At 38.0% G+C, this 24,714-nt stretch overlaps 1 protein-coding gene across 9 annotated transcripts in view; it reads right to left on the reverse strand.

Annotated features, from left to right (window-relative positions):
- The window catches only part of MAPK10 (mitogen-activated protein kinase 10), a 158,225-nt gene that overhangs the window by 47,353 nt on the left and 86,158 nt on the right, over positions 1 to 24,714 (reverse strand). For all 9 annotated transcript variants that reach the window (XM_071555759.1, XM_071555755.1, XM_071555758.1 and 6 more), the window contains 5 exons: positions 11,535 to 11,664; positions 9,304 to 9,362; positions 8,193 to 8,331; positions 6,742 to 6,907; positions 3,588 to 3,659 (listed from right to left, as the gene is read on the reverse strand). In XM_071555759.1, coding sequence (XP_071411860.1) covers positions 3,588 to 3,659; positions 6,742 to 6,907; positions 8,193 to 8,331; positions 9,304 to 9,362; positions 11,535 to 11,664 — 566 coding nt within the window. The remainder of the gene's footprint in view (positions 1 to 3,587; positions 3,660 to 6,741; positions 6,908 to 8,192; positions 8,332 to 9,303; positions 9,363 to 11,534; positions 11,665 to 24,714) is intronic.

The raw sequence follows: 24,714 nt of genomic DNA on the forward strand, positions 1-24,714 counted from the left end.
AAACTTAGGACACTTGGCTGTTATCACAATATATTTCTATGACTAAGTCACTGTTTTCCCTTTCATCTGCTGAAGGACTCACATGTGAACTTGCTAGAGTACCATCCCTTACATGCCTCCTTCTTTTCAGTACTGGAAAGAAATGCTCTGATTGCTTTCTTTTCCCCATGAAGTCATGTGTGCCTACAGGACACCACTGTGGCCTCGGCAGTCTCAGATCTTAATAAATCTCTCTCACCTGAAAGTATTCATTTTAAGCTTTCCCTTCTCTTCAAATAAAATCCAGAAATACATTTACAATACTTAAATTGAAATCTCATGAGATTTTGAAGACCTTCTTACCTAGAGCTGAACACAGCTTTGGCAAAAGCCTCGGAGTTTCTAACACATTTCCAATGGCACTGAAGAATTTGGGCAGTTTTTAGTTGCTCACATTCTTCCTGATTTGACTGAGGCAAAGGTGGAATACGCATCGAAGAAACACTGAGTGAAAAACTCAGAAGTGGACTACAAAAGCTTACCAGAACTTGCCAGGAATACTGTGGTCTGCAAATCCATCTGGAAATGGATTGAAAAGTGGATTCACTCTCAAGAGGGACTGATTTCTGACAAGCAAGTCTCCCTGAGAGTATTTTGAAATGTCTGCTTTAGCTGAGTAACAAGGAACAAAGGTACCTGCTAGGCAATTTCTACCCAGGAGTTCTCCAGGAAACTGAAGGCTGTTCTTATTTGTCTGAAAACCAGCTGTAGTCCATCCAGATTTCAGAGCTTTCTTATAGCAACTAAAGAGAGAGTTTTTTATTTATGTAGGTGAGATGTGAGATGTTCTAAAATCTTCTCCATGTTTCAGTTTCCATAAAGACTTTAAAAAATGAAATTTCATTTCAAGTCAGCAGCGCCTAAATGCAATGGTAACTCAGTGTGATGGTTTAGATAAGATTAACTTCTTAAAATCTTTTCTTTTCATAAAACTTGGCAGCAGCTGTGAAATTTTCCTTTGGATGCATGTTGTACCATACGCAAATGTTCCTACTCCGGATCAGAAACAAGTAAGGTTATACTGACAGCAAGTGCACACAGTAGACAGTCTTCTGAATGATTAAGAAGAAATGACTTTTTGTCTATACAGACTTGCCTTTCAGCTAGAAATCTCTCTGCTGGAAGGTCTTAAGTAGCCCAAGAGAAGTACGTAATGTCCTTCTGTGAAGTTTACCTGCAGCTGCATAAATGCTTCTCCAGCTCTTCCTGTACCTGGGAGGGAAACTAAATCTGCTCATCCACAGCCACAGAGGGGTGAGAAATAATAGGGACCCATACACAAACCAGTTTTCCAACACTGACAACATGGGGTCAAACTGGTTAACAAATGAGTACTGACTTGGAAACGAATGCACAGATTCCTTTTTTTTTTCTTTTTTGTTGTTTTGCTTTGGTTTTGTTTTGTTTTTTTTAAAACTTTGAACTCATCTGAATGAATCCACCACTAAAACATGGTAGTAATTGTGGCCTGTCCCACAAACACTCCACTTCAGGGTATGGAATTTCCAATGATTTAAAAATGAGGACTATCCCACAATTTATACAACGTTTCCTGAATTTGTTAAAAAATGTGGCTGTTTTTTTAACTGATATTGAAATGTTAAAAGGTATTTTAAAAATATTCTATTGCTATCCCTGAATAAGATGCTGTCATAAGAGACTGTTGTCACAGCCAGAGAGAAAAAAAGTAATTCTCACGTTTGAATGATTTTTTTAAAAAAAGCTACATTGTTTAAATTATATGGCATTATTTTTTCTATGGGCAGACAAACATGACTCTTAAATATAATTTGTTGTTGAGAAAGGAGAGCAACCCATTATCCATGCTACTATGCTTTTACCCTGAAAGCATTCTTTTTATGTATTCTAGTTACTTATCAACTAAAATCTCAATCAGGCTTCTCTCCAAACAGAGTAAAGGGAAATATCCTCAGTATTCACAGCTGAACCTCAAGTGTATTATAGATAATTTAGTTTAGGTTGGTGGTTTTTGTTTTAAGAAAACAGGAAAATTGCATTTTTTGGAGGAAGAGTTATGATGGTGCTTCTGAGATGGTGTTACCACTGAAATACAGCATAACTCTTACACTGCATTGCAGGTCTCATGAATGCTGGGAGCTGTTCTGCACATTCTGGCCACAGCAGAAGGTGGGTGTGCAGCATGTTGCAGGAAAAGCTCAGCACCTACAGAGGGGCACCTCAAAGCTATCCACTAGTAATGAAAGCCACCATTCTTATTCCCTTAATAATAAACCCCAACATTTTTACTTCACTGCCATGTTTTGCATCCAATAGCTTTCCAGTCCAAATTCCTATGAGACTGGCAGCCAGTTCAATGCTGCTGTTTCCCCCTCAGCAAACAGGAGGTCACTGCTGTTTCTCCATCTACGCGTCAGTGAAGTGTAACTGCATCTTCACTGGGCTATGGGGCAGAGCTCTGCTTTCAGAGAAAGCTGACAGAGCTGTGAAAGTAGGACAGGCAGGACCTAACTGACAAACACAACAAGAATTACTCAAGAGTCAGCAAAAATATAATTACTTCCATGGCTACACATCTATGAAAGCTGGGTTTTCTTCACACCAACTGCTAAGTGCCTGCTGATGCCAGATTTTTACGGTGCCTTTCTGCCAACTTGCTGGAAATAATATGCCCTTTTGTTTCTGAAAGTGGAAGACATGTTATGCTGCTGCATTTTATTCTGATGGGCAAAATACACACGCCTTGCATTTCCAAGCCCTCACAGGCAGGTTGCCTGGCTTAGTCTGTGATAAACAGAAGGCTAAGTAGGCGCACCTCCGCTTTTGTTTTCATTTTCTAATATTGCTTTTACCACCTTGGAAGTGGCAAAAATAATATCACCCAAGACGAGAACAAGATGGAAAGAAAATACAGTTTCATGCAAGTAAAGGGAAGTCCATTTTTAAATCAAGAGAATCGGATTTCAGGCCAATTTGGAAACCACAGCAGATAAACACTTGCCTTAAACTGAGTCAAATTTTTAATTTTGTTTAAAAGAAAAAAAAATGTTGTATTGACTCAGCTCTGAGCTCATACAGCATTGAGATGAATCCAAAACCATGATGCATTAGCAAGCAAAAGATTATGATGTCACCACAAATGTTATGAAGTCACTGTTTCCAAAACATGAAAGAAGAAAAACAGATTTATAGGAACGATATGGGCCAAGTTAGGACTTTTTTCTTTTTTTCTTATTTTTCTTTTCAAGAATAATAAGCAAATTATCCAATTTGCCATCATGATGATTCTTTTCTGTATTGCTTATTGGCATGCCATAAGTGCCATACAGAATGAAATGATTACAGGTTTTTAAGTAACATAATTGACTGAAATAATTCTGTGCATCTGTTTTTCATTTTCAATTTTGTTCATATCCATAAGTGTGCTATTTTTATTTAGTCATACCTCTGGGATTCAACTTTTTGCTGCTATCTTTACAGTCCTGATATAGTCATTTTATGGTAAAAGGGATGGGGTGAAGGAGAGGAACAAATAATAGGTGAAGCTGCAGCAAATGGCACAAGGATACAGTCCCTTCCTGGAAAGAGGATTTTGTGGCGAACCATTTCTCCCATAATGCATCCCACAGACCATATATCCACTAGAACAGCAGAGACAGGGAAGTGAAGAAGGAGGAAAAAAAAGCAAAGTTAACTACGACATTTCACTCCTAAAGGAGGGGAAAAAGAGCAGGTTGATCAGAACAGTACAGTTTGTTTTGTGGTTTTGTTGGGTTTCTTTTTTCATGTCTCACCAAAAGCTAAAATAAATAAATAAGTAAAAGCTGTGTCAGTCAGCTCAACAGTAGTTAGTAACAACAGCGGAAAAAATTTAAAATCAACAGTTTGGGTAAATGTCCAGAGCTAGCAAGTAAAAATCAAGTAATAAGTGCACAGACCCATGGTATACACTGAATTTATGATGCAAAAACAATTATCTTTTTCTTTCCTTTTTTTTTTTCTTTTTTTGCCTTTTCAGAAAAAATCCAAAACCAGATCATGATAATCTGGAATAAATCCTACTTTCAGCCAGTTTCTAGACTTCATCCTGCAGCACTGAGTCTCTCTGCAGCAGTACACAAGAGGCTCCAAATGGAACTGCTCACACAAGGAAAGGCCATATGGATAAATACTGCCCTTAATGGTTATGTAAAACTCCTGCTTCAGCATCTGTACTTATGTCCTCTCTCTAGTTACCAATCTAGATGTATTTACATAGTAACTGGAAAGAACTGGAGAGTGTGACCTGAGTGGACTGTGCTTTGTACTGCATATGTAGTCAAAATAAATGCTAAAGAAAAAGCTAAGATAAATGCTTGGCAGGACAAGTACTATCAACACTAAGAGCATTTCTTATTCCCAATCCTGCCTTCGGCTTTTAGGTGCAATATACATAGCTGCATTATCTGCTTGACTTGGATGGGGTTTTTTTGTCCTTCAAGTCTTACAAGAAAAAAGGCTGGAGAGATACTGTGACACAGTAAGCACAGAAAAACTCCCCCATGCATTCTATGTGAAGAGGAAAAAACTGCTTTCAAATGCTCTAAAAGACTATGCTGTTTATCAACTTTGAATCCTCATTTTGTGGTCATGTTTGACCTACACAGCCAGTTTTCTCCTCTTTTTCTTCCCCCTTTTTATCCTTCAAGAGTAATCCAAAACAAACCAAAGAAACAAACAAACAACTCATTTCTTGGTAAAATAAAATAAAGGTGAAATGTTCCATTTGGGAAAGGAGGGTACAGGTATCAGGGACATGGGACAGCAAAAGCATGCCTGAGGCAGTGGCAGAGTTTTCTTCATAGTGACAGTTTTGGGACCTTCTACAGAAGTGCAGCAAACTGGTGATAATTATGCATCTTTAGCCAACCAAGTGCAGAAAGAAAATGAAAGCAGTGAACAATCCTTATACAGGCAGAGTATGTAGTTAGAGGGAAAAAAAGTAGGGGAGCTTCAGTAATGTGGCAGCATAGGCCAGAGCAGGGAAGAAAAGAACAACCCTTTCTGTTGACTTCCTTGGGAGTCGGATCAGAGCCTCCAAGCAGACCAGCTCCTCTGACAGCTGACCTTCATTTTCAAGTATTTTCTTTTCTTACCCTGTTTACTTGATTTGGGCTTTGTACAAATAAGACAAGATCATTCATCATAAGCCAGATTTATTGACCAGGGAAGTCAAAGGAAGCCAAAGGAAGTCTCTATGATAACGTCAATGGACGTTTGATCAGGACCTTTGGATGTGGCAAACATTCTTAGAACCTCCCAGCTGTGTACTTCACCACAAGACTGTGCCTAACATTTTCTTGGTGCAGTTTTTATCATGTGAAAAGCAAGTGCTTTCTCTGTCCTTTCATGGACAATAACAACACCACCAGTAATTATCTACTAAATATCTGGAGAGAAAGAAAAAAAAAGGCAAAAGAATTCATTTGGCAATAGAAGAAACTCTGGATTTCACTAAGGAACTATCTATAGCATGCTGAGTTTAGTTCAAATTTCTAATGGCACTTAGCAAAAATTTCAATTAGAAAATACTTTATGGAAGATTATTAATTTTTCAGAAATTATTCTCTATGCTTAGATTCTGCTTAATAATTCTTTGCTTTTTAGACTTTCATCTTAAAATGTATATTTTAAATTCATAAACACTACAAATAGTTCATACAGGGACTTGCTAATTTCAGAAGAGGTTGTGTGATTATGCCTTTAGTTGTGCTTAAGTCATGGAATCAGCTCCCGAAATCAGTTTCACTGCTCTTTACAGGATGCAGTTGGCTGTTAGCAGAAGTTCTCCCAAAGGTTGGCTAACCTCTTTAACACAAATTAATTAGGACACTTTTTACTAAATTCTTGGTCTTGAAATTTGCAGTATTTGCTAGCAAAAAGTCTCCTTGTCATACACAAGTGGGAGCTTTTGATGGCAGAATCTGAATCACAGTGTATTCCCTCCTTTCCTGCCTGGTCTACCTGACACTCAGATGCAATTCTCAGTTTTGTTACAAAATGAGAATCACTTACAAAGTTTTCCCTTCACCTCCTGCAAAATGGGAGTTCTTTACCTCCTTCTCTATAGCAAGCACCCCCATCTGCTTTTCACAATCTTTCCAGGGACCAAGATCTCTCACAGATTATTCAGAGCACAATCCTATTTACTTGTAGGGAGATAACATACAAATTATATCCGTATTTTTTTTAACTTCAGCTTTTTCCTCTTCTTTTCAATTCTATCTGCCATTAAAAAAAAGAGACTCAAAAAATCTATCCCTAGATCTTGACCACATGAAACCTGTCAGCAAAACCTGGGACTTCAGTTACATCTATCATGAAGAAGGAAATAACTCCGGAAATTCAGATTTAGCTCTGGATTTGGACAAATTCTGGAAGGGCTCTTCTTCTTCCCTCAAAAAACTCATAGAAGCCAAAGATATTCTAGTCAGAACTGTATTTGTTAAGTTCAGGCATAACTAAGAACAAGTTTCTTATTTTTCTGTAATCCCACACTGATAAATTCCCCTGCATTGCATTCCAAATACATTCTGTAGGCGCAGTACACAACAGTGAGAAACTGCTCTAATTCAAGATGTCACTTATCATTACAATTTCATTTTCTCCTTCAGGTGCCCCTCACAATTGTAGAAGCAGGCCTTGCACTTCAGGTCACACTGTGCTATGAAATGGCAGCCCTACCGTTCTCCTTGTAGCCCATTCCCAGGATGACCTCTGGTGCTCTGTAGTAACGTGTCACCACATATGGAGTCATCATGAAGCTAGTGCCTGCAGTCCTGGCCAGCCCAAAATCCAAGATCTTCAACGTGCAGTCAGATTTTACTACAATATTACTTGGTTTTAAATCCTGCAAGAGACAATGAAAAGACATGTGACTGTCCTTTGCAAAGCAAGGCATAGCTGTGATACAGACTGATATTTCAAGTCACCCTTCAAATACTCTTTTAATCTTCTGACATGGTTACTATCAGAAATACTTGTAAATACACAACAAAACACTGCTACTATTTTCTCTAGCAAACTGCTCTGGAAGTTGTTCTAACTTGGCATACTGTGGGACTTTACCTGGATAGCAGGAGACTACTGGTGTTAAATTAATTCCATTTAGCAGTTCAACAAACTAGGATTAGTATCACAGTACTGTCTTGATTCATTTTTTTGTAATGCTGTGAGCCTAATAGAGACATTCCAAATGTAATTGTGGAGATACCTAAACACTTCCTTTGTAATAATTCAAGGCATCCTTTGCTGGATGACTTGTCTGAAAGTCAAATCTATCACCCCTTGCTAAACACACAACATGCCAAGAAATGAGACTTTAGTGTATTAAAAAGCAACATCTGCTTTGTAACCCATTTTATCAGCCCTTTTATCAGAAGGGAATTTTTTAAAAATTTTTTTCTTTTCAATCTGGAAATGCCAAATTAGTAAAAACACATTTCAATAGAGAAGTTAACTCTGAGTATTTACAATCCATTCAGAATTCCCTCTGCTCACAGTCACATAAAGTGTTCCTCTCTGCTGTCAGCAATCACATAGAGAGCTGCCTCTGGCATTCACAGCAGGTTCTGTATCTTACCAGGCACAGCACTCCAATGTGGAAAGGCAAAATGAGAGGATGCATTTAACATAGACTTAGCAGTCTTTTCATTTGTTTTAGCACATATAAATGATGGCAAATGTCAATTCCATATGCCCAGATCTCTGTGGAGCCTGGCCAAGGTATACTCGGGCCAGACTACAATTCAAAGTCTGAATGTCATGCATGGAAGATATAGCTATGGTCAGAAGAAATAACATTTGTCTACAATTTTCAGAAACCATGACCACTTGGATGATTTCCAGAGCTTATTATTGGTTATTGTTTATTTTCAATAAACACATTAACCTAACACAAGGTTGGGCCAAGGGTTGGACTCGATGATCTCAGAGGTCTTTTCCAACCCAATCGATTCTATGATTCTAAGCATGGAGCTCCTCTGCAAAGGGCATGGACTGTGACTCTTAAGCTTATAGTCATTGTACTGGGAGATAGGGCATTGATCCACAATACACAAGAAAGCCAAGTGGTATTTAAAATCTGCATGATTATTTCACGTGCAGTCTTAAGTTTTAAACCGAAAGCTCCTTACCCTGTGTATAATTCCTGCAGAGTGAAGATGCTTGATACCACAGAGCATTTGGTACAGGAGATAAGACATTCTCTCATGGTCTAGCTCCATCTGAATCACCTGGCACAGATTGGCATCCATTAATTCCATTACCAGGTAACTGAAGGGAAAAGTAAAGTCACAGGGTTATTTTCTGTGTTCAAAAGGGATCACAGCATCATCTCAAATAAGTAACAATGCCTTTTCTAGCTTCAAAATCCACTTTGTTTTTGATGACTGGGAGTAACACCGCTGCAGACTGGGTGCACTCACAATGGTACTGTATTGGTATTTGTATTTCACTGCAGAGACACTATTCTTTCACTATTCTTTCACTATTCTTTCAGTATCCCAGCAAAACTGGTGGGTTATTGGCCCTTTCTTGGTGCATTCCTCTTGACAGAGACTATACCCTACCTGGGCAATCAGGCAGCACAACCCAGAAATGTGCAGAAAACAAAAGAACCACAAGCACCAAATGACATTACTGCTTGGCCTTTGACCATTGCAAGGAATGGCTACCAAAGTACATGTAGGAATCTGAGAGAAACAGAGACGTCTGAGAGGCTAGAAATATGTATTCCCATGCAGAATGCCTCCAAAAATCCTCGTAAGACTACATGACTTCCCAGAATTCTCATTAAAACTAATAGGTTACTGCCGATACCAGACTACAGAATGAGATACATTCCCATACAATGTACACAGACTGTGGGAAAGACAGAAAGATAAAAGAACAACTATATAAAACACAGACTGTTTAAAATTTCACTCAGAGCAGGTTCGTACCACAGCAAGGTTCCAGATGAGATGTTAGCTGTCTTATATACCTAACAGAGACACCCAGGCAAATAATTTTACTCAGGCAAAGGTCATATCAAAACAAATATGAAACCCATTATTTGTCACTTTGTAAGTGTGAAAAGATGTCTCAATATGGGAATGCAGAATTTGTGTCTACCCACTAGACTCACAGGATTTTTTTTGAGGGGCTTATAACCTTTGTGTCTTGCTGAGTTATTGCATTCAAGGTGCAGTATAATGCCCCACACACCTCTAAAGCTTTAGCTTAATTACTGCCTCTGTTACTTACACATCCTGGAACTCCTCCAGAGATTTCTGTGGTGTGAAGACATTTAATAAACTGATAATCTGAAAAGCAAAGTAAGACAAAAGAATGAAGAGATGTGATATACATAAGCAGTTGAACCCATTTTGAAATGTGTTAAAGGATAAACTGCTTTTCACTGCTCAATTTATACTTACACTTCTCAGATCAGTAAATACTTGGCAAAGTTCAGCCAGAAATTTCTTATTTATGAGGAATACTGACCTGACGGGACAAAATAATCAAGGACCATCTCAATAAACAGAAGTCCTTCCATCTCCCCGACATGGCCTCAGTTCCTTTTAGGGCACATACACACACACACACACACACTGCCTGACACAAATTCCATCATGAGAGGTACCACTTTTCAGTAGAAGCACTTTAAAACAGCTGACAAACCCTGAGCAAAGACATGTTGCATACTGCAACTCCTTTTTTCCTTTTTCTTTTTTTTTTGCCTTTTTTTGGTTGGTTGGTTGGTTCACTTTGTGGTTTTGTTTGTTTGATTTTAAATGGGCTGGGCAGTTGTAAGGCACTGATAAGAATGTGTGAAACAGCACTGAGGAAAAATGTGACCTCACAAGAATTTCTCATACTTTCCTGCTGCGCAGGTAACAGAGGTAGGTGATATCAGCACATCTCCCATCGCCTATCTAGGTTTTCTAACAGAAATGGTTCAAAATTCATTCTTTTTACTTTGCATATTCTGACTGAATCTTACATCTGGACAGGTGACTAAACAATTCTCTCCTTCCTTTGCATTTCTCTGTTCAGACAAACCAAACCTCTGACCCAACCAATGTGGTGCTGTAGCAGCTCTCATGCAGCATGTTTAAAATTATGGGTTTGAAATTATTGCTACTCCTGCTGCCCTCTATTCTTTCCAGTCCATTAAAAAACTGAAGTGAGAATGCATCCTTCTCCTGCCTACAGGGAGAACTCCTCACTTATTCCTGCATTTTCAAATCCCCATGCATTGGTCTGGCTGAAAGTAGCTTCCATCAAGTCAATAGGGAAGAGATAGGTACATTCCTGATCAACACAGTGGGAACATAAGAATAAATCAAAGCCCAAAAGCAGGACAGAGGACACTAGAGTGACAAGTCCTCCTGTTTGCCATTTTAGAGTCAGTCCTTTTTCTTTCCATGTGAATTTATGATAGAGAGCAAGTGTAAAATCTCACCTTAACATCACACTTTTCAAGCACTTTTATGCTTTGCATAAGGAGAAAGAGTCTTTGTAGGATCTGAGGCAAGAGTAGACACTGCAACCTGAAAAATTCACTCCTTATGAAAAGGGAGGGGCAAACAGAAATGGCAGCAAGCAATAGGAGAAATTGAAGAACTGGAAGAAAATTAAATCCCTGGCAATCCTACTATTTCACAACCAAAAAAAAAAACCAAAAAACCCCAACCCAACAACAAAAAAACAAAAAAACCCACAAGTTTCCACAGTGTCAGGCAGTTCTAACAGATAATGGTTACAATTAAAACACAGCCCTGGAATAACATTCCTACTGCAACGCAGGAATATTTTCATACATTATGTGTACTAAATATTATACAATAGGTAGTGAGTGCAAGAAGCCTGAAAGTCGAGAACCTGTTTGAGCTGTTTATTTCAACAAGAACACTGGGATTAGAAGGAACAGCACAATGTGCTGAGGTTTCAGAGTCCCTGGCTCCACCACATTAGCGTACTCACAAATATGGGAGAATGGAAAGTGCTTTTGGTTCTTAATTTTTTTTGGCAGTTTTGCAGCAACCTTGCCCAGGATGACCCATTAGCTTGTACAAGCTATACAAAGCACTTATATGAGTGGGTTTCAAATGAAGCCCAGAACAATGAGTGTGCATGGATATTCCAATGCAGGAGACACTACTTTTGAACCACAAATACCAGTGATTAGAGTATGTAGCCAAGATTCCAACAAACATTTATGCATTACTGGACAAGTCACTGACAAGAACCCATTCTGTTTTCTCCCACTCTCTCATCCTAACCCTGGCAGGAACCCACACTTGGCATAGTCTTTAAATAAGCACATGGAACATCCTCACTCTCTCATGTGGGCCTGTAACACCACAAGGACTGTAGCCCTCAAGCATAATTTACTTTTCATTTCTTTTTTTAAAAAGGAACCCAACAAAACAATTTTCTTTCCAACAAACCAATATACATAACACTTCTCTGGCTACCTACTCAGAACTTACATTTTTATGATTCACACACTTCATGAGGACCAGTTCCCTGTAGGCTCGCTTGGCATGAGTTTGGTTCTGAAATGGTCTGCTGAGCTTCTTAATGGCCACGTTTCTGTCAAGGACAGCATCATATGCAGCACTGCAGTAATTACAAACACAGTGGTTATGCATCTTAGAGGGTATCCAGCATTTCTCATGGCAAATTCCTGAGCCTCAGATCTACCATTTTCTTTTTTTTCCACTGAGAAAAATACTGTGACAAAAGGAGAGAGTTTCTAGTAAGAAAACATAGGACATCCAAAGGAGACGTAGCACCTCATCTGCAGAAGACAGTATGCACCACTACTTCTGAACTCCAGCTTCATATGAAATTAACACATATTTTCAAGGGGTGGGGGAAAAATTAAGTAATTTCAAATAAAAATACCATAAAAACTGTATGAGGCAAGAAGTTATTTCATAAAGCAACTCTGTGCATTGGGTACAGTGGTGAGGCTTTTGCTTTTTCTGTTACAATTAAGGATACTTTCACTAAGTGGCTCAATGAACAAGTGCCCATCTATCTGGAGTCAAGTTACTGAATCATTCTTTGAATCTTTCATAATCCAATTCTAATAACATATCTAGAAACAGAACCATTTCACAATTTTTTTTTACCATTTCCTGATAATGAAAAAGTTTGTTACATATACACAGTTACAAATTTTGGAAACATGAAGAAACACAGGCTGTGGTTTGCAAAGTGGGCTTTTAAAGCTGTGGCCCTAAAATTCTCTTTAAACTTTTAAGCGTTTTGTGCAATCTTCAGTTATTTTTATAATCATTACCTCCTATGAGTTTGAACCAGTTATTTTGCCAGTTCAAATCTGACTACGTAAATTCTGACTCTAAATTCCACAAAGCACACTAAGTCTTAGAAACATTCCCAAATGGACAGCATCCTAAGACCCTCTTCCTGATTTTTCCTTTTACCAAAAATGAAGAAAGACATGACACAAGTTTTCTGCTAGTCCATGAGAAGCAGCAGTGTATTTCTCAAGAGATATAACAACCAAACCACTAGCTTTTCTAAAAATTGCCTTTTTAAAGCACCAAAGTAAATATTCAAAACTCTGTGATTCCTTTTCTTATTAACTCTTGCTTGTTGTAGACATTCATTGACAGTCTTACTGACCAAGTACAGACCAGAAAGCATACAAGCATCAGAACTTAGTCACAAAGCCAAAAATATCCACAAGTGTTCAAAATACACAAAAAATGAAGTGTAGGCAATGTATGTCTTGGAAACCACACAAGAGCAGACAAATCTGAAATGTTTCAATTACACTACTTCTGCACAAATAACACACCAAGTACATCCCACAAACAAGATCAATTGTTTGCTAAAGGTGATGAAGAATTTTGCAAAGAATACTTTTGGGATTGTTTTAGGAAGACTTTTGATAGCAGAGCAAGGAAAGTGATCCTTCTGCCTTGCTCATTGCTACTAAGGCCACATGTGGAATGCTAGGCCAGCTCCAGGCTTCCCAGTACAAAAAGTTATGGGTACATTGGAGGAATTCCACTGACGAGCCATGAAGATGATTAGGGACTGCAATATCTGTCATAAAAGGAGTAACTGAGTGAGCTGTTGTTTAGCCTGGAGAAGGCTTAGGGTGAATCTTACCCCTGTTCTCAAGTATCTAATGGAAGTAGCAAAGAAGATGGAGCCAGACTCTTCCAGTGGTCCTGAGCAACCTGCTCTACTTGACTCTGCTTTCAACAGGGGGCTTGGACCAGAGGCTCTCCAGCATCATCCATTCTGTCATTTGGTAACAATTCCTTATTCTCGTATCCATTAACAAGGCATATACTTTTATGACCCAGATAATATCATAAATCATAAACAAAGATACTGCACTCACTAGCTAAACCACAGAAGCAGCACCTTAGGCAATAAGGCTATCAAAGATCCGGTCTGACTTGACTTTACTCCGGCCATGGAACTGCACTCAGCTAAACCTTGTGTTGGGAGGAACGCAATGTGTGATTTACAGCCCAACAGGATGCAGCAGAAAGCAAACCTCCTGCAGCAGCTGCCAGAATCATGTCTCTCATCCTGATTTAGTTCAGCCATAACATGGCACCATGAAGGCCACAACTAAAACACCCCTGAATTCCAATAAGAAAGTAATGAACAAATATAATGTAGAGCCAAAGGATTTGAAAACCATGATCTTTCAACAGTTAAATATTTTGTCTCTATTGTTAATGGAAGTACATTGCAAATACACTTGAGCAGATAAATCTCTCAGCTAATCCATATTCCTTGATCACTCAACTGCTTTTAAGTTGAAAAGCTTACATGAGACTCATCTGAGCTATGTAAGAGTATTTTAAATCATTTTAAGAATCTTTTCTCATATTTTAATCTCCTTAGTTACATCATAAAATTACTGAGTAGGAGTTAGAAAACACTGCAAGTTTGTCTGGGCAAACATTTTCCTCAGTTTCAGATCTCTGCTTTTCTGAATTTTCTCTCTCTGTCAAAGCAGGAGACAAAAGCATCAATCTAAAATCAGCAGCTTCTTAAGCCTTTCCTTTTATGTTCAATTCCCAGTCCTTTACATATCACAGAGGAATGAAGGCAATTCTTTGTACAGGGATATTTACTTTGGGGCACAAGGATCTCGACTGCAGTTCTATCACTGTCTTCTATCAAATGGAAGGTGTCCAACTACTCAAAGAAGTCAATATGGAAATTCATTGCACTGGGTAAATTAATAGCCCTGATGTTTTTTTTCTATTCACCAGAGAGAAGCTTTTGTTTACAGACAGCCAACTATGCATTTTGCTACAATGAAATACAAATACCACATGTAGGCCCTCTCTCTGGCGCTTGCTACACAAAATCCTTACCTTGGAACACCAAGGTTAGCATTGATGATAAGCCTTCTTAAGACAAGCTTCAATCACTGGCAGAACAGGTGACTCAAGGGAGCAGGAATAAGAGAAAAAGAGTAATGAATGCCTGTGAAATGCGACCAAAAGGCTGAGTGTGAAAGTCAATCTCAAGATCTCAGATAAGAGGCTGGACTTGCATTTAAAAGCCTGTACTTGTTTCTCTAGAAGCTTCATCATAACACCTCTTGCTCAACTATTAATTTATTTTTTAATTTATATAGTTTGCTGTTTTTATAACAAAGATTCTAAATCACCCCTGGTCTTGTAATAAAATGATAGCTTTACTGCAGCATGAGCTCAGAAAAAGCCTCAGAGTTTTTACTACCATGTCTGTGGCAGCTGCACAGAAAGAAAATGCAGTAAATAAATTCTTTCCCTATAAATTCTGTTTACAGTTCATTTGTCAAGGGAAATGTTAGTGTTAAAAATGCCTTTTAAGACTGTAAATAATTGGATATAAACCTATTTAGCAGAGATAAAAATTTTAGCCAGATGTGAATATAAATTCATGACTACCAGGAGATATATGTAATTACAGCTATTTAACAAGACTCTTTGCTGATTTACGCACTTAAAAAAAACAACAAACAAACAAACAAACTTCTAGTCAGATTAACACAAACCCAGACCCTCATTTTTCACCAATATTCTGTGTGAGTTCAGACTGTTATGATCAATGAGCAATGCTCTGTAGTCATACACTTGAGGGACCAGACATTTTCATACCTATGTCAAAAAGAGAAGAAAAACATTCTAGTTTCATGTCCAAGTTTTTATTTCAGTAGACACTTACCAAGTAAATACTTGAAATTATCTTGCCCATGAAGGAATAACTCTTTTCATAAGCAGTGAAACTTAACATTTATCAATTTCATTACATTCTAACCCAGAATACACTGTCAAGCCCACAGAATATGTGTCTATATTTAAAATCGACTCTTAGATATGGGATCTGATACAATTTTTGATAGTCTTTGGTCTCAGGAGTCTTTGGATGGGGCATACACATCCTTTTCAAGATGCTTGCCCTATCTTAAGCCCCTACTTCCTTAAAGTACTATTATTACCTCTCAGATGACAGAACAGAAGCCCCGAACAAGAAGGGAAGCTCCCAGGCTTCAGTGTTCCAGGGCAATCTCAGCACAGAGCTTTTTCTATTAAGGAAGTCTATTTACTGAATGTTGCAGAAGTCTAAGGAACACTGAACAGTCTCCTTACCCATTACTATACATACAAATGTGACAAATATAGTAGCAAAATCTTTCTGAAAAGCTACTTAATATTACACCTAATTTCTATGTGACAATTTTCATCCATCTTTACCTTCTACCAGAAAGACTCCACTTGCATTTCTCTTTATTAGAGAACCCTGCTATTTATAGCTGCATTACTTGATCCTTCTAAGGTAGTTTTGCTACTGACATCTGCATTTTGCCTTATTTCCTTCATCCCAGCATAGCAAGTAGGAAGAGAGCTGAAAGTGATCTTGTCAGAGCAGAGATCTGTGTACTTGAAATACACTGGTTATTTAGTGCTGAGAGCCTCATCAGTGGAGAGAATTGGTAACCTTGAAAATCAGATTTAACAAGAATGCTAATGATAGCTCATCCTCAACAATCACCACCAACATATGGAGCAGAACACACTCTATATACATGCTCAGATACACATCTGAGTGTATATTCACATGTAGATAAAAAGAAAAGCATGGATCAACGCATATATAAATCCCTTTCACAGTAATTTCTCTGTCTTCAAAGTCCTTGGTTTCAGATAACTATCACAATTGCACTTTCTGAAGAAGTCATTTTTAGGAATGTCAAGAGCCTAATCTTTTTCCTGTATTGAGCAAAATTTTTGGAAATGTGGTTGAAGAAAGTTTAACCTTAAAATATTTCAAGTGCTTTACCTTATCTCTACTTAAGGTGCCCTTTCAGGCAAGTTAGTGTAACAAAAAAGAATGAAAAAGTTACTTCACCTTAAGCAAACTTTAACAAGTGTATTCTGGTGGGTTTTGATGTGTTTTGTTAGTTTCCTTTTTATGTTGACCTCACTTAACAGTCCAAATGTTAGAATTAAATTAGACTTTCTCATTCTTTTTGGTTTTTAATCCTTTTGACATATAACTTCTGAGTTTCTAAAGGCAGATGTTTAAACTAACAGTACATATTTTTCTCTTCAATAATCACTTGAAATAGAAAAAAAATATTTTTAGAGTGAAAAATTTATTGCAGAAATTATATTTAGATATAATGAATGCTTTCCATGAAAATGATCTAAAAATAAAGAATTCCATACATTCATCAGCACGCAGAAAGTTTGCTCCAAAAAGTCAAAGAACAGTGTAACAAACAAGAGCCTTTCAATGTCATTATTAAGTTTGAAATCAAGACTGGGCACTGAAAATCCACAAAAATAACTAACATAAACCTCACGAAGAGCTGAAGATCTGTTGTCAGCAATGGCTACTCTACAATCTGGGTCAGGTCTCTTTCTCCTCAAAATGCAGAGAAATGAAGTGGCCTCTCAGACAATATTCAGAGCTGGTGCTTAAGGAGACCAACACAGCTTCATAATGGATGACTGCTGCACTTTTCCTGCTTCTATATGTGGTTCCAGTTCTTTGGTTTGTGTTTCCATCAGCTCACAGCTTCCTGCAATCAGCTGGAAAAGCTGGATTAGAAAATACAATCAGATACCTCCCCAACTACAACACAAGTCATCTTTTTTTTCCCTATCAACAAGGATGTTTCACAAAATAAACAGACCTGTCACCAGGACCTTTCACGAGCTTCCACATGTCTGCAGGGATTAGTGATTGGGCTCAAAGCGCTCCTCCCAGCACTGCATGGGGCAGCAGGGACTGCAAGTGCTGAAGGGCACAGAGGAGTCACACACAGAAAACACCTTGTCAGAAAGGTGCTCCAGCTGTTGCCCTTTGAAGCTCCTTATTACAAGAGGACGTGAAACCTAAGCAGCAAAGCCGAAAGATCAAACAAAGCTATCACCTCAGTGTATTTTAAATAAAAGCAGATCCCCTCTCTAGGCAATTTTGCCAAAGCAAGGCAACTGATTGCCTATTACTCAACACATGGACTTTTATCCTGTGTTGGAATGAAGTAACATGAGAGAAGACAGAAGTGCCTGAATTGTCAGGGATTATCATCCTAGTCCTTGAAGAAAAATTCAGTATTACTATCAAGATTAATAGTGAAATCCGTAGCACTTAAACTTCAAAGATGTACCATTAAAACTGGTGGAATTTAAGATAAAAGTTCAAAATGTGAGGCTCTCGGCAGGTTATCAGGAAAGACAGCTTTCTTTTAAAAGAAAACTCTTTGGGAATCTGGCCCACTGTTCAGTGTGCACACGCTTTTTCATATATTTAATAAACTGGAGGCAGGCAAAATCCAGTTAAAACCACAGAAGACAAATCTTGCTCTCCGCTTGCACAATACTCTTCATTTAGAGTACTTTACTAGAAAATGTTTACTCTCAAACATTGCATATAAGACTTATGGTTCTAATACTGAAATATATCAGTCTGAAAATGAACCTTATTGTCTAATTCTTATTATGGATTTCAAATTTAGATATGAAATATTTTTGAAACAGAAAAACATATATGGCACATTTTAAAAAAATGGCCCTGTCTCCTGTATAATTTCATTATAGTGTCACTGAAATTATTACTGTAGCTTTGTAATATAGATTTATTCACTTCCCTACAACATCCTTATTTTATTTTCCACCTTGCAAAATACAGCTCCTTAAAGGTCCTGATTAAATGAAAAGATATTTCTGTTGGGCTACATTTTGTCAGAAATTATACCAAAGCTCTCTTTATCCATACATAAACATGAGAAGTGATTTAAAGATCTCTACATACATTTCTGTCTGCAAACATATGGAAATTACTAAAAAAAGGAGTAAGAACTGCTCAGTGACCAGTCATATCTGTGGTTATTGAAATTAGAGTTCAATAGACAAGTCCTTGCCACAGCTAGAAGAAACTCCATCAACAGGAGTATTTCACCAGTCAGATCTATGACATTATATGCCTAGATATCTATGTTTTAAAAAGAACTGTTTCAGGTATGCACATGCAATCATAGAATCGTAGAATGGTTTGGGTTGGAAGGGATCCTAAAGATCATCCAGTTCCCAAAAGACCAGGTTGCTCAGAGCTCCATCCAACCTGGTGATCTGAAGGAAGACAATATAAAATAAGTATAACAGATAAAAAAGGCTGGAACACCTACTTTTAGTGAACATATCTACGATGAAAGCTAGTTTAGTTACCTTTCTAATTATGTGAGTTGGTACCCTAACAAGAGCCACTTTGGAATCCAGCAGTTCTGTGTATGGATACAAGATAAAAACTCTTCCAGTAGTTGTTCTCACTCACAAAGACACTGCAGGGATACAGTAGGAAAGGCAATGTGGAAACAGCTATAGAGTTCTCACTTTGCCTGGCTCATGACTGTGTTGCCTGGAGACTAAAATATTCATGAGGATGGTGAACATGAAGTATGTTTACATACTTCTCATCTGTATATGCTCTGCTATTTCTTTATACTTGGTTTTAAAGAAACTTGGCTGTGTAACACTACTGTGAACAGAACTGTAAAACTAGCACTTTCTGCATGTCTCTTGTCACTAACTCACTATACAATCTGCTACCTGACAGTAGTTTTTGTTAACTGCCAGTTAAGGAAATTCAACCTGGTCAATGAAAGGAGCCTAATTTTTTTTTTCATTCTGATTTAAAATGGCTCTAGACTAATATGTTTTTCCTTACACATGACACATGTAAGAGATGATAGTCTCATGGTTTCCAAAGTATGCGACACTACTCTCTCTTCGTATGCTCAAGGACTTACCAAAGCCAGAGCAAGGTAAAAAACTAAAAAATGGATCAGAGCTGGGGGTGCCTGTCAATATTCAGTGGCAGAAAACACATGGGCAAAAGTTGAAGCATGATTTGTAGTTATACCACACTGAGTAGATGTTTACCCAACATCTGTGGAACAGAGAGAAGACACTGAATCTGGCAAACATATCTGACATTCAGCGCTCTCAACTGTCAGCAGGGTACATAAATAAAGCAGTAAAACCAGAAAAAGTTCAGTTTCTTCATTTAACAGCAATTTGCAAGATCAGGGATAGTGACACCAAGGCAGAGTCTGTGCACCTGGCAGAAGCTGAGTACCTTGCACATTTAAATTGTCAGCCACATGATAAATCTGCTATTTTGATCTACAAACTGGAATAGAAACCAGATACTATCTTCCATAACCATCTCACAACCATAATTTAAAAGACTTTCAGGTTTCCCTGACAAACAGAACAAAAGCTGTCACTTTAGTGAATAAGAAATATTATTTAACAACCTATCTTACATTTCTCAACTGATTAAGAATCAAAATTCAACCAGGGAATAAAAGTCTACTGTCAGAAAGCCTTCACTTACAATGTGATAATCATGAAAGGGAAAAAAATTAGAATGTTCACCCTAAAAGGCTACTCAAGTTCTAGTTTCTCAAAACTAACCCGGCAATCTCTGCAAGGCCATTCTAAGCAGACAGAAACAGATCAGAGATGCCAAAGTGTCACTTGATGCTGTTCTGGGAGGGAAGAAACACATGTGATGTTGCCACACACATCACCTTTAGCCTCCCAGCCAAGGGGGGTCCACAGCCTGTCCTTATTCAACAGGAACAAAATTTAAAAATTCCTTAGGTTTTTGATTTGCCGGTTATACCAGAAATTTCAAGGTGTAGATGTGTAGACAATCTTAAAACACAATTTTTGTTTGAATCAGCAATTCTACTCCCTTCCATGGTTCATGCTGAATTAGTGACCACAGAGCTACAAAGCTTATTTCCTTCCTGTAAACAGGCACCAACCAATTTTGGATGAAAATGTGTACCATGAAAAAAGAAAAAAAGAAAAACACAACCCCCCCCCCAAAACCCAAACACTTTCATGCCTTGTTTGACACTTGCAAAGGGACTCCTGTCTTTCAACCTTCCTCCTTTCTGCTTCCCTTCATAACTCTCTCTTTTGCTCACTCTTGTACATTCTGGTGAGTTTTCCCACTCAGGTCATGCCAGACACTATCCATAGACTTCACCCAGGCTTCACACAGAATCTCTTGCCTCATGTTGTCTAGTTTGCTCAGCTATATTTTTTGGCGGTCACTGTTTTTATGGTAGTCAAAGGACTGGTCTCAAGACAAAGGGCAGTATTTTGCTTTGTGTAAAGCACTCTGAAAATGTGTAGAGTATATAAATATCAGAGATTAAATATCAACAATACATACTGGTAATGAAAATTTAATTATTGGAGCTGCTATCCTGCCAGGCTGTCTCTATTTTTTCTGTTTCTGGTTCCATTGTTTTTTGTTTTGATACCTGCACTTTTATTTAGATGCTCTGTCCTATAACCCTCCCTCCCTAATTCCATGTGATCACAGCTATTCTTGTGTCACAGGAGGAATCCCTTGTTCCTATGAGAAGTGTTTTGTGCAATTGTTCTCATGTTAAACACATGGTAATCAGTGATGATGATGCAACACCATTCCGTTCAGTGGTGACAGGATTCAGGGAAATGACATAAAAGGCTGAACCTGAAGTCAGTTAAGGAATGACTGCAATGCACTGACAGTATTTCATTCCAACCCTGGTTTCCTCCTTGAACTGAAGTTTCTTTGCAACTAAATTCCAGGCAGACAATCTGACACAACAGTAGAAGCAAGTGGAGTGTTATAAAAATCTGTCCATTATGTTGTATCATAGCAGTGGAATAGCACAAATGTGAAAAAAGGGAGATCTGCCAGCGACCAAAAGAAAGTTTTTGACAGGGTAGGAGCAAACAAGTACCTGATATCTGTAAAGGGAGTTATAAAACATTACTGCCTGATAGCAGAAAGTGTAAATTAAATTCAATTTCTAATCAGCCTACACAGAAAGTGCTTAAGTTACACAAACATCAGTTACTTCTCTGCAGACATAGATTTTACAAACAGCTGATACATTTTAATGGCTCTAAGAGGATCACAGATGCTTATCCAGTCACAGCTATGAACAAACCAGCCCTATGCCCAAGAGTTGCACCAATCCAAGTGAAAATCCTGGCTGTCAGTGCTCTCAAATGAACCTGACTGTGCCTGTACAGTACTGAATTTGTGTCCAAGTCAAGTGAGTATTGCTCTCAGGGCTCACAAAACAGATTACACAGAGATAGTTTCTACACAAAACTATTTATGTTTTTTGCCAGAAACTCACAAAGTGTAAGCATTGAATAGATTTTTCCTTCTTAACTGTTGCAGTCATGGAATAAACAGGTTCTTTAAGGAGAAAGAAAGGAAAAAAGACATAGAAATATAGGCAGTCTAAGTATTTTGGAGACAGAAGGTCTGATTTTTTTTGCTAGGAGACAATACTGTGGTGGGTTTTATTACATAAAATTTGTGATTCCCATTACAGTTTAGATTTTAGATTTCTGTGTACTGTCAAAGCAAAATGAAACACAATAAGACAAATATGAAATACACGGTGACTTTCTGCCTACCAGGAATCTCTGAAGTTAAGTAGAAAAAGGACATAACAAAAAAAAAATAATTTTAAAGCAATTACATGCCAGACCTTCAAAAAAAATCTTGCTCAAACATTACATTTCAGGTTCCCCTCTCATATAAAATTGTGTCTTCTTCCTGCCTCAGACATCTTCATGCTACTGGATATACACCTTTTCTTCTGCTTCTTTCTCACTTATATTAAAAATAGCAGTAGTAGAAAGAAAAGGTTGTAAGAATCAAAGCAAACAAGGACCACAATCTGCTTAAAGACAATCCACTTACCACATTTTTCAGATACCATATATAGTTTGTCATATGGCACCAGTTCTCTATAATCCTAAAAGCAATTTCTTCCACATCCATGCTAAGTTGAGTCATCAGCAAGAGCACTGGAAGACATGACCCTTTCCTCTCATTCGATATGCAAGCCAACTGACATTGAATATATGTTAATATGCAAATTTTAATAATATCAACTTAAGAAGAACAAATCTTTCCAACTTAAGTAAGAGTTTCCACTCAGTGTATTCTGGAGCTCAAATCCAGAGAGATACTCAGTCTCTGCTGTAGCCACTGGGAGTCTCTCAGCACCTTAAAATTCATGTGCTGGTGATCCAGATTCCAAATACAAGTGGGAAATTTTCTACCTTTCTGAAGAATCAAGACAGAGACATATTAGAACCACAATGCAGAATGTGCTGTTCTAGGTATACATAGGATAGTGATCAATGTGTAACAAATACATGCAATTAAGTTTTTGGCATTTCAGAGCAAAGACACTATAAAATTCAAAGAATACTACAATGAGAAAGCAAATTAGGAGCGGTGGAAAAATCCTGCAATGTACAAATGAATGAGTGAGGTTTGAGGCTTTCTGTGAGTTTAACTTATAGTATTTCAACATTTAAGAACTGTCCAAAATTAAAAAAAAAATTAAAATAAATCTGGCAATAGTTTGAACCACCTGTTCTCAGAAGGAAAAAAAAATCACCATGTGTTGCCACAGCATGAGATGACAACAGCACTGGGAAACATTAGAGAATTTGTTTAAATTGACACGCTTATTTCACTAACAGTAGAGCAGTTCATAGTACAAACTGACAGTTATTTCCTACATTATTGCTGCAGAACATACTTGTAAAACTCTCTCAATGTTGTCTTCAAAAACCTCCTCAGGAGCAGGATGTCAAAGCACATCAGTGCAGCACACAACAGCATGAGAAAGAGAACCTTAGCAGAACTGATGGATACAGTTGAGAGAACCTTTAACAGAACAGGGTGAATCTGCAGTGCCAGCCAATAGGATGTTCAGCACACAAGGGCTGCAGGATGCAAGTGTGTAAGTGGAGTGAAAGTAACTAAACACACCGCAGAGGCTCAGTTCTGATTCACAGGGCACATTGAGGCTAACAAAATTAACACTGCCACTCCCTTCAGGGCCACTGGAATTCTAGGCATATCTGAGTACACGGTTCACCTCGGGGTTGCCTCTGAATGATACATATTCTTTGTTGTCCTCTTCTGAGGAAAATTAGTGATTTATCCCACAGAGAGAATACCTCTAAACTTCAATGCCAGTTGATACAAGCAAAAATGTTGAACCCTATCAAGGAATACAGTATTTTAATTCAGAGGCACAAAGAAACAAAGAACAGCATTATGGGGATGCATTCATCTCTCAAGAATTTTAATACACTAATGTCCAGCTAAACAATACAAATAAGGTTGTGCATTAACACTGTGATGACCACTACTCTCTATGTTTTTTCCACTGCACCACAGGAAAAGTATGAGCTTAGAAGTGATTATGTTCAAAAGTATCATGTCCTCTTTTCTATCGCTTTTATCATTATTCCTATTTGAATATCACTTTAAATCCTAATACTCAGACCAGGTGTCAATTGTGCTACACAAAACCAGAACTGAAGGATAATCGTCATACAAAAAAGCTCAAGTGTCTTTGTAGTCTCAAACACCTGATCCTCTTCATCACTTACAGGCACATTCCACAGAGATAGATCTATTACATTGAATTTATTTTTGAGGTGGTTCTATTGATTATGTTGGTATCTTCACAGACCTGCAGTAGATACCTATGGAATGAAAGAGGTTTCCCTATAACAACTGTCTTAGTATATATAATACACGAGTATATGGAGAATTAGAGGAAGTTTCAGCCAAATCCATTGTAACAGATTTTTCATTACCAGTAACAACATGCAACAGAACACTTTCCTGTGTGCACTCCAAGGAGGGCAGAGTACAGAAAAAACCCGTTCATACTGGACATCTTGTAGTGGACAATGCCTGTCACTTTTCTCCTCTGGCCCTTCAACACTAAGGGAAGTGTTGGAGTCACCATCCCTGGAGGTATTTAAAAGATGTGGCATCTGGGGACATGAGTTAGTGGTGGATCTGCCAGTGCTGCATCAATCATTGGACTCAATCTTATCTTAAGGGTCTTTTCCAATCTAAATGATTCCGTGGTTGTGTGATTACTTTAGGAAAAGAATCAGCAACTATATAAGGCTACAAGAAGCACCACCACCATCACAGCATGCTGATTTGAAAGAACTTTGCACTCCTTAAGATTCAACCACCAAATAAGAATTCAATCAGCAAAGGACAACCTACTGGAACCTTAGGCAACACAGTAGCCTATTT

The sequence above is a fragment of the Pithys albifrons genome, chromosome 5 (assembly GCF_047495875.1).
Source record: "Pithys albifrons albifrons isolate INPA30051 chromosome 5, PitAlb_v1, whole genome shotgun sequence".
NCBI classification, from domain to species: Eukaryota; Metazoa; Chordata; class Aves; order Passeriformes; family Thamnophilidae; genus Pithys; species Pithys albifrons.